General features: G+C 65.9%; 2 protein-coding genes across 2 annotated transcripts; one reads left to right on the plus strand and one right to left on the minus strand.

The window, feature by feature from the left end:
* Nucleotides 1-249: 249 nt before the first annotated feature.
* On the minus strand, nt 250-2,443 carry LOC104253623 (proteinase-activated receptor 3). Its single transcript, XM_009807138.2, has 2 exons — nt 2,347-2,443; nt 250-1,283 (listed from the first exon to the last, which is right to left on the minus strand). Exons 1-2 carry the CDS (start codon nt 2,441-2,443, stop codon nt 250-252), a joined length of 1,131 nt encoding a protein of 376 aa, XP_009805440.2.
* Nucleotides 2,444-4,428: 1,985 nt separating this feature from the next.
* Nucleotides 4,429-9,740, plus strand: FCHSD1 (FCH and double SH3 domains 1). Its single transcript, XM_059825595.1, has 18 exons — nt 4,429-4,449; nt 4,769-4,866; nt 5,123-5,168; nt 6,031-6,104; nt 6,354-6,498; nt 6,575-6,711; nt 6,786-6,849; nt 6,958-7,086; nt 7,283-7,405; nt 7,487-7,582; nt 7,662-7,769; nt 7,873-7,977; nt 8,187-8,417; nt 8,512-8,595; nt 8,713-8,869; nt 8,954-9,159; nt 9,282-9,527; nt 9,669-9,740. The coding sequence occupies exons 1-18, from the start codon at nt 4,429-4,431 to the stop codon at nt 9,738-9,740; spliced, it is 2,142 nt and encodes a 713-aa protein (XP_059681578.1).
* The last annotated feature ends 229 nt before the right edge of the window (nt 9,741-9,969 follow it).

The following is a 9,969-nucleotide window of genomic DNA, read 5'->3' on the forward strand; positions in this document are numbered from 1 at the left end:
GGGGTCTGGCAAGCAGGGAGATGGGGGTGCCAGGGCCAGGCACCCAGCCGGGGGACCCACGGGATGGGGACGGTGCCAGCGGCATCAGAGGAACTGCAAAACTGGGGCAAAGTCCTAGTGAACCTCAGATCCAGGGCGGGATTTTCTGCCCAAACCTGCTTCCAGCCTGGGACAGCGTGGCCCTTTGTGCTGGGCATAAAGCTGCAGGATCCCTCCTCCTTCGGGCAGGGGGACACAGCCCGGCACCCCCTAGCCCTGCCTACAGCTGCTTTGCTCACTGGACCTCAGGGGCAGGGCTGCCTTCTCTGAGGCCCTCCCCGACGAGGTCTTGAGCCCCATCAAGTAGCAGCTGCCTGCATTGCGGACCCAGCCCCGAAAATCCTGGGAGATGTAGAAGTAGATGAAGGGATCGAAGCAGTTGTTGAAAGCACCAAGTGCCAGGGCCAGGGCGTACCAGATGTAGGTGACATTGTGGCACCCTGTAGCCTCCAGCATGTAGTGGATGAAGAGCAGCACATTGCTGGGGGTGAAGCAGAGGATGAAGACTACAAGGACCAGGGCCAGGACACGCACCACCTGCCCATAGCGTCTCCCCTTGGCCAGCAGCCGCACCAGGATGCAGCTGTAGGAGATGGTCATGAGCACGAAGGGCAAGCCAAAGCCCAGCCCCACCAGGCAGAGGAAATAGTAGACGAGGAACATATGCTCATCCTTCCCTAGGACATCGTGGCACGTTGTGATCTTCAGGCTCGAGATGTGCCTTGTCTGCGGGTGCAAAAGCAGAGGGCTCATACCCAGCCCCACCACCAGCCAGATGCCAATACAGACGCCTGCCTTGGCCCACATGCAACTGGAGCGCTTCCACAGGAACGGGTGCACCACAGAGATGTATCGGTCCAGGCCGATGCAGGTGAGGAAGAGGATGGAGCTGTACATGTTCCCATAAAACAAGGCCACCATGGTGCGGCACAGGTAGTCCCCAAAGAGCCAGTGATTGCCCAAGAGGTGATAGGAGATCTTGAAGGGCAGCAGGAGGACAAAGAGCAGGTCTGCACTGGCCAGGTTGAGCAGGAAGAGGCTGCTGGAACATCTCCTGAAGTTGGCCACCAGGACCCAGCAGGCCAGAGCGTTGGCCGGGAGCCCCACGAGCAGGACCACGGAGTAGAGGGCAGGGAGGACGCGAGTGGTGAGGGTGCCGTTGAGAAAAACTTCCACAGAGGCACTGGGGCACGTGGCTTCTTCTTGGGGAGTGAGGGGGATCAAGACTCGCCCTTTGCCACGCACTGCAGAGGACACAAGGCATCAGGCACGGCCAAGAACCCCCTCCCACTGCCCCTTCCCACTCAGGACCATGCAGGAGCTGTCACCCCTCCCTGCAGAGCCACCAGCAAATGCAGGAGCTGGCGTCTCCCTGCCCCATGGCAGGGGCAGCTCGGTACATGGGAGACCTTAACATCCTGCCTCCCATGCCACGCGGAGCTGTGCCACATCCTGTGCCATCCATGCTGTTCTCCCAGTGGTGCCACGGCAGCGGTGCCGGTCCAGCTGGGCGCCCTGCCCACAGCCTAGATGGGCTCTGCTCCCACGCACCGCTGCGGGGTCAGGTGGCTCTGCCGACGTCCCTTTTCCTACTGAGCCCAGCACAACGGGTTCCCCGCAACCCAACAAGCTCAAAAGGGCCGGCAGGAAACCCATGCCAGGATGGGGTCAGGATGTAGCCACCCATGCCAGGATGGGTTACATTCTCCCACCGGGGCTCCTGCCTCCTCCTCCTCCCCACCAGCCCCTCCCTGCTCAGCCCCCCACTGCAGCTGGGGCTGCGCACGCCTGCCTGTCTTCCTGTGGTCGGAGGCTTTTCACTGCATGTATAGAACAAAACTGAAGAACAGGAAGGTCCCAGGACACCAAACAACTCCTGATCAAACCCCTTTTCTGGCTCGCTCAAAAAATGCGGCTGGGTTCTGCTCCCCTGCACATCACTCCTAGCTCAAAAAGCTCCATCCAGGTCGTCCCCAGGACACCTGGCCCAGGGGGGCCCCGCTTACATCCAACAGGTTTCCTGCAGCCTCCGTCACCTCTCTGCATCTGAGGGACAGGGGAAATTCAGGTTAAGAGAGCAGTAACTAACCTGATCTTTGCTGCCAGAAGGGAAAGGGGTGGCAGGGTTTCAGGTCTTCACTTGGGTTTTCAACACGAACACCCAGGGAAGGCAGCAGAGCAGTGCCGCAAGCTTTCACCATGACACCCAGCTATACCCTCCAAGTGTCATGGGTCGCAATATCAGGGTGTCCCAGCAAGGCCTCCCCGCCCTGCCCCATCACCCCCCAGACCCACCAAGGCACTTACTTGGGGACAATTGGGTGGCTGAGCCGAGCCCGGTGCAGCCGAGGAGGAGGGTGACGCAGGCAGCAGCAGAGCCAAGTGAAGGCACCGGCCGGGACATCTCTGCAGGGTGGCCTCTGCGCAAGCTGGGTCCGCACAAATGCCTCAGGCAGAGCTGGCTCTGCCGCGCGTCACCGCAGTGGGACAGGCACCAGCCCCCTCCCTGCTGGCACCCTTCCTCTTTCTCTTCAACGTTGTGCCTGCGTCTTGCCTGCGTCCCCGTGATCCAAGCAGCCAGACAGGAGGTGGGGAGCACAAGATGACCGCCAGCTGTCACTGCCGCCGAGCATGTCTCCCCGCACGGGGACGTCACCGAGGCCAGGGTGATTTCCAACTACCGGCACGCAATGGCAAGGCTGTGGGGAGGAGGAAGCAGACATAACACAGCCGTCGAAAGACAGTTGTGAACCGCGGTGGGCAGGTGGAGCTGTACGTGCCCCAGGCACGGGGCAGGAAGGAGGCAGCCGGCTCCCAACCCAGCGACCTGTGCCTCTGCCCCATTGCAGCATCCTGAGTCATGGGGCACTTCACCTGCCCAGCCCTGCAGGGACCAGACATCCCCAGGGATTGATCACTTCGGTGGAGCTGACAAGCTGATGTCACCCTGTAGATGGGACCGTCCCGCATAATCCCACTCCGTCATCCCCTTCCTGCCACCCAAGTGGGTGCTGGGTGGTCCCCAGTCCATTTTCCCGCCTCCCTCCTGCAGCAGAGGGACCGTGGAGGGGAATAACAGGCCTGGTGACATAGCCCCAGCCCAGCCTTACACATCGACACGCTTCAGGGGGACCAGGACATGTGCAACTGACCCCAAAAATGTCAAGGAGAGAGCAAGAAGGGGACAAAAGGGACAGCGGGGAGAGCCGTGAGCTCTGCAGGAACCACAGACAGAGAAAAAGCGGGACAGGAAGAGAAGTGAGAGCTGAAAGGGATGGGAGGGGATGGGGAAGGGAGGGGGACAGAGGGACGGGGGGACAGAGGGACAGAGGACCAGGGGACAGACACGGCGAGGGCTGGCTGGGGAGCTCTTGTGGTTCCAGCTGCCCCCCACGGAATGCCACTGCTCAGCACCCATGGCAGGGTCCTGCCAAACCAGGGGCTCTGCATCCTCCATGTGACGTGGGACCCCATATGTCCCCATGCCTGGGGGCTGAGGCCCCACCACCCCACATGCCCCCCCACCCCAGGACCAGTGCCCCAGCACCCCACATCTCCCTGTGCCCCAGAACCAGTGGTCTGGCGCTCCATGTGTCACCATGTCCTGGGGCCAGTGCCCTGTGCGTCCTCACGCACAAGGACTTGGTCCCCAGCATTTCTGGTGTCCCCATGCCGCAACACTCCCCATGTCCCATGTGCTCCCCATGTCCCCATCTCCTCATGTCCCCATGTGCCCATGTCCCTGTCTCCTCCTCTCCCCGTGTTCCCGTCTCCCCATGTCCCTGTCCCCCTGTCTCACTGTCTTCCTGTGTCCCTGTCTCCCTGTGTCCCCACCTCCCCATCTGCCCATGTCCCCATTTCCCCATGTCCCCATCTCCCCATGTCCCCATCATCTCCCTGTGTCCCTATGTCCCCATGTCCCCATCTCCCCATGTCCCCATCTCCCTGTCTCCCCATGTCCCCATCCCTGTGTCCCTGTCTCGCCGTGTCCCCATCTCCCCATCTGCCCGTGTCCCCATGTCCCTGTGTCCCTACGCCTCCGTCCCCCCGTGCCCGTGTCCCAGCGCTCCAGCAGGACGTGTAGCACTGACCACTAGGCGGCGTGGCTTGCCTCGCGCGGTGGGCGGAGTTTGTCCGACGCGGGGCGTGGCTTGCCTGGGGAAAGGGGCGGGTCGAGGGGGCGGTGCTTGCCGGGGGGGCGGTGCTTGCCGGAGGCGGGTCAACAGGGAGAGGGCGGGGCCGTGCGGAGGGTGGGGCGGGGCCGTGCGGAGGGTGGGGCGGGGCCGTGCGGAGGGTGGGGCGGGGCCGGGACCGGCAGTTCCGGGCGTCGCACACGCGGGGCGGTGGCGGGGACCGGGGACCGGGAGCGGTGCCGGGGGGAGCGCAGCGATGCAGCCGCCGCCGCGCAAGGTGAGCTTGGGGCCCGGGGGGCACCGGGGCGGGTCCCGGCAGCGGGACGAGCGATCGGGAGCGGGGAAATGGCACCGGGTCCTCCATCGGTACCGGCGGACCGGGGCCGGGTCCTGCAGCGGGGATCGGGAGTTGCGCCCGGCGGACCTGGACTGGGGAAGCGGGGTCGCGGCTGGGCGGTGGCACCTGCAGTGGCACCCGGGGAGGGGGGGCAGTGGGGACCGGGACCGGGGCCGGGGGGGGGCAGCGCACGCCCCCCGCATCCCAGCCCGGCCGGAGCCGCAGCGGTCCCCGGGCGCTGAGCGGTGCTGTTCCGCAGGTGAAGCTCACCCAGGAGGTGCGGGTCCATCTCCTCGAGCAGCTCTCGGGCCTCCAGGGCAAGCAACAGCGAGACGCTGAGCTGCTGGAGGACATCAGGTATGGTACCCACGCGTGTCCCCCCCGCCACGAGCTGAGACTGGCCAGCTCATCTCACGCGTGGGGCGGGAGCCAGCCTGCCAGGCACGGCTCACCTTGAGCCTGCCGCGTCGAGGTCGTGGGCTCCATCACCCGCCGGCGTTGCCAGATGGGGACATGCCGGTGCAGGGCGATGGCAGGGGGGCGATGGCAGGGGTGGCCCGTCCCTACCCCCCTGCGTGGGTGCTCGCCTGCCCCGCGTGCTTTCTCCCCACAGGTCCTACAGCAAGCAGAGGGCCACCATCGACAGGGAGTACGGGCAGGTAAGGAGGTGCCGCCGGTTTCTAGACTGACGGCCCAGGGGGGCACGAGCACCAAGCCCCGTCCTTCCCACGCAGGGTATTCCGCAGTAGGGCACGGCCCCACGCAGGCGATGGGCAGCATTGGAAATTAGCCGAGAAAAGCAGGGCTTGGCTGCTCCGTGCCGGCCACAGAGGCTGGTGGTGGATGGGCTCAGGATTTTCCGGGCCCGGCGGGGGACTGACCACGTTAGGGCACCCGCTGGGGTGCTTTGCTGGGCACAGCATAGCCCAAACCTCTGGTGTTTTGGGGACCCAGAGGGAAAACCTTGAGGGGAGAGGAAACCGCCCGGCTCTGCTGTCTGCTGGGTCATGGCAGGGCTCTGCTCTTAAATGTCAGAGCCTGGTTTTGCTCCGTGAGACATCCCCGCGGCATCCCTTGGGGACACCCTGCAGCAGAGATGTGTCCCCCCTTCCTGCAGCCAGGCACCATGCCACCCTGCTCCCTTTTTCCCCTCCCCAGGCTGGGGGGGGACCGTCCCCTCAGGGTTGAGGTCATCCTGTGCTTGGCTCTGCTGGGGGCTCCTCTACTCTGCCTCTGCAGTCGGTGTCCCTCGCTGGTGTCCCCTTGCTGGTCCTCTGTCCCAAAAGCCACAGTGGGGGGGTCCTCTCGTGGTGGTGGCTGCTCCCCAAAAAGGTGGGGAGGGCGATGGGGTCCCTGCTGACACTGAGCCATTGTGGGGTGTGTCCCCTCCCTGCTCTGGGGACACCAATGGGGTGAGCAGCCACTGTCACGGAGCCCAGTTTCAGCCCCGGAGTGGGATGGCGGGGTGCTGTGGTGCCCAGCAGGGTTGGGGAGTGCTGGTGATGGTGGGTCTGTCTGCAGGCACTGCAGAGGCTGGCGAGCCAGTTTGTGAAGAGAGACTGGCAGCGGGGCCGCGGTGAGGCCGGCGACTCGAGGTGGGTTGGGGACAAGGGGCTGGGGCTCGCTGCACCCGTCCGTGGCCCTCCCAGCTGGGAGATGCCTAATGCCAACCAGGATTTGGGGGTTCCAAGGATGCAGCCATGGGTGGGATGTCCCCAAGGACGTGGTACGGAACTCGGAGGGGACTTCAGGGGCTGGGGTTGCTGACTGTCCTGCTGGCTTTCCTGAAAGCTGGCAGGGAGACAGGAGACTACCTTGCCCTGTCTTAACCCCTGCGCCTGCAGGAGCGCAGTCGCTGTCTGGAAAGGCGTCATCGAGGGGACCGCGCATGCCGGGCAGGTCCGTCTCACTGCCTCAGAGAGCTACCGTGCCCTCGCCGCGGAGGCCGCCCGGACCTCCCGCCTCTCCAAGGAGCGGATGCTCAAGAAGGTACCGGGGCGAGGACATGTCCCCCATGCCCGGGCAGTGGGGACAGCTGTCCCCCCCCGGCTGACGCTCCTTGCAGGGCATTGAGCGGCTGCAGAAGGCGCAGGCGGAGCTGCTGGAGACGGTGAAGGAGCTGGACAAAGCGAAGAAGCAGTTCACCCACCTCCAGCGGAGCAGCGAGGTGGCCAAGGACAAGGCAGCTGACGTTGAGGCTCGGTGAGCGGAGGGGACAGTAGCAGAGGGGCTGCCGTGGCCACAGGGTGGTCTCACGTCACCCCCAACCTCCCCAGGCTCCGGAAGAGCGACCGGAGGATATTTCACACCAAGGCCAGCCTGCAAAAACTCAGCGCCAAGGTCAGCAGCGTGGGGAGCTGGTGGGGTCCCCAAACACAGCGATGTGGAGGGGACATCGGGTGGTGGCCCCCGCCCTGTCACTGAGCCCCGCTCTCCCCATCCTCGCAGTTCTCAGCACGGCTGGCCGAGCACTCGAGGCAGCTCGCGGGGGTGCAGAACGAGTACGGCTTTGCTCTGGTGTCTGCCACCGCCCACCTGGAGCATTACCGGCGGGTAGAGCTGCCTGCTGCCATGCAGGTAGGAGCTGCCTGGACCCCCCCGTGTCCCCTCCCCAGGGTCCCACAAGAAGCATCTCCCCTGTGCTGCTGCGAGAGGGTGCAGGAGGGAGGGTCCCGCTGGTGTAGGGTGAGGGCTGGCTGCCCTGGGGGTTCAGGGATGCTCCCTGGGGGGATGCAGGCAGTGCTGGGGGGGGTTCCCACCCGCTTTCCCCCAGGCGCTGGATGGTGACCTCTACGAGCGGCTGCGGGAGCACTTGTCAGCGGCCAGCCGGACAGAGGTGGAGACCTGCCGGGCCACACGGGAATGGTTCCAGGGCATTGCGGAGGCATCCGCGCGGGTAACGGCACCCGTCCCAGGAGCAGGGGGGGCAGGAGGGGACAGGCGAGCCCCCTGGCCCCACGCTGCTCCCCTGCCACAGGTGTGCCGGGAGCAGGACCTCCTCCTCTTCCTGCAGGACCACCCTGCCTTCGCCCTGGCCCTAGAGCAGCACTTCCAGCTCACCGGGGTGGAGGAGGTAGGTGGGGGGGAGACATTATGGCAGGGGGTACGGTACGCACAGCCAGCCCCTTCTCAGCCACCCTGTCCTCGCCCAGGTGTGCCTGCTGCCGCCGGGGGACGATGGGGCCAGCCTGGAGAAAGAGACACGGCGCTGGGCCACGCGGGTGGCTCGGGACTGCAAAAACAAGGCGCACAGCGAGGAGGTGGGTGCTGTCCTTCCCCACGGAGCACGGAGGGGCTCAAGGAGGGGCTTCCCCTGCCTGCCCCCAGCTCCCACCGCCCCACTGACCGGCGGGTGCCCACCAGGTGCTGCAGCGGCTGGAGGCCAGGCGGCAGCAGGTCCCCGAGGCAGAGGCGGCCGCCGTGGAGCGGCAGATGGAAGAAGCGAGGGAAAATATCCGGAAGGCGGAGGTGCGTTCCCCAGGCAGGAGGCTCGGGGTGGCATCGAGGTCTGTCACCCCTGGGGCGGGGGACTCAGGGATGGGGGGATGCTGTGCTGGGGATGCTCTGCCGCCATGGCAACCATGCTGGGGACCAAGAGCGAGGGGGCTTTCTGGGCTGTCCCCCACCCCATAGGTGTCCCCTTAGGCCTTGACAATATCCCCGCCCGGCTTCCCCAGGTCAGCCGGGTGAAGGCAGAGGCACGGCTGGTGCTGCTGCGGGCAGCAGGGCTGGACGTGGACACTTGGCTGGCGGGGGCCATGGTGGGGACGGGCGAGGAGGTGCCCACGGGGCTGGATCCAGCCGAATTCGACGACTACGAGGACAGTGACGAGCCAGACGAGAATGACGAGCCCAGCCCTGCAGCCCGCACCTACCCCTACACCTGCCGGGTGATCTTTGGGTACCAGGTATGGCTATGGCTGCCTGCTCCTCACCCTGCCTGCCCAGGGCCGGCACTCCCAGCCTCCCTGCCACTCTGTCACTTCGTCCTGTCCCCTGCAGGGCTGCCAGGCAGACGAGCTGTCCATCACCCAGGGCGAGGAGCTGGAGGTCATCGAGGACGGTGATGCGGAGGAGTGGGTGAAGGTGCGAGCGGGCTGAGACGCCCCTGCCCCAAGCTGGAGGGGGGGACACATTTCAGAGCTCCCCAGGGCTGTCCCTGCCCTAGGAGCTGGGATGATCACGCGGTTTCTGCCCCTCCAGGCTCGGAACAAGGCGGGCCAGGTTGGCTACGTCCCCGAAAAGTACCTGCTGTCGCTGGGTGGCGAGCCAGGGGCCGGGGTTGGCCCCCCAGGACCCTCTGCGTTGCACCGCCAGCTCTCCAGCATCATGGCGGCAGAGCTGGTGCTGGAGCCCGGAGGTGGGTGCTGGGATATCACCCCCACCCCGGAGAGGGGGACAGGTCTCTAGAGGGTGCTGAGCCCCTGCCCCATCCTCCCCGCAGCCTGGCTGGTACGAGCCCTGTATGACTACGAGGGGCAGAGCCCTGAGGAGCTGAGCTTCCCTGAGGGGGCCATCATCCGAGTGCTGCCCCGTGCCCCTGGCGAGGTGGACGACGGCTTCTGGACGGGCGACTTCGATGGCCGTGTCGGTGTCTTCCCCTCCCTGGTGGTGGAGGAGCTCACTGGGGCCCGGGGGGCAGCCGGGCAGGTCGGTGGTGGGAGGGTTGCTGCATCCCCTCGGCATGGGGCAGCCCCCCATCTTGTGCCATGGTTGCTGGGGGGAAGACCCCCTTCCTGCTCTTCCCATCCCTCTTGGCTGTGTCTTCCCAGGAGCTGCCGTCGCCGTCCCCACCACCCTTCTCCCCTCCTGGCCTGGTGTCCGGGGCCAGCTTGGCCCCCAGCCCCTCTCCTGAAACACTGCTGGGAGGTGAGTGCCAGGGAGGGGGGGACTGGGAAAGGGGCTGGGGGGGCATGTGGAGAGCTGGGCTGAGCTGCCGGGCCCTTCCAGCTTGCAGGCAGGATGGCACGGGCAGCGGGCAGAGCTCTCCAGACCTGGCAGCCACCCGCCTCCGGCCGGTAAGCAATGCTGTGCCCCCCAAACCTGCCCCTAGCCCTCCCATAACGGGGGACGGTGCCACCTGTGTGCTTTGGGGGGGTCTGAAGGAGGGTAAGCAGCCTGGGCATTTTGGCACTGCTTCTCCTCTCCTCTCTCCGCAGCTCCGTGCACCCCCCCCGCCTCCTGGCAGAGCCCCCGAGCCTGACCCCGACCCCCAGCTGCACTTCAGCTGACCCTGCAGGACCCCCATCCCTCCCTGCTCCCCAAAAAGCTTCGCCTGAGCAAGCCACCGCAGGCTTCTGTCCCAGTGGCAGGGTCTGGCATTGCCCTGTGCCCAGAGCTGGTCTCTCCAGGGGCCGCATCCTGCCCAGCACTGCTTGCGGAGTGGTCCTGCATCCCTATACAGCACAGGGCGTCCTGGCAGCCCCTTGATCGGGGTGCTCAGTGCCACGGCCAGGTCTC

This window comes from Gavia stellata, chromosome 16, assembly GCF_030936135.1.
Source record: "Gavia stellata isolate bGavSte3 chromosome 16, bGavSte3.hap2, whole genome shotgun sequence".
NCBI lineage: Eukaryota > Metazoa > Chordata > Aves > Gaviiformes > Gaviidae > Gavia > Gavia stellata.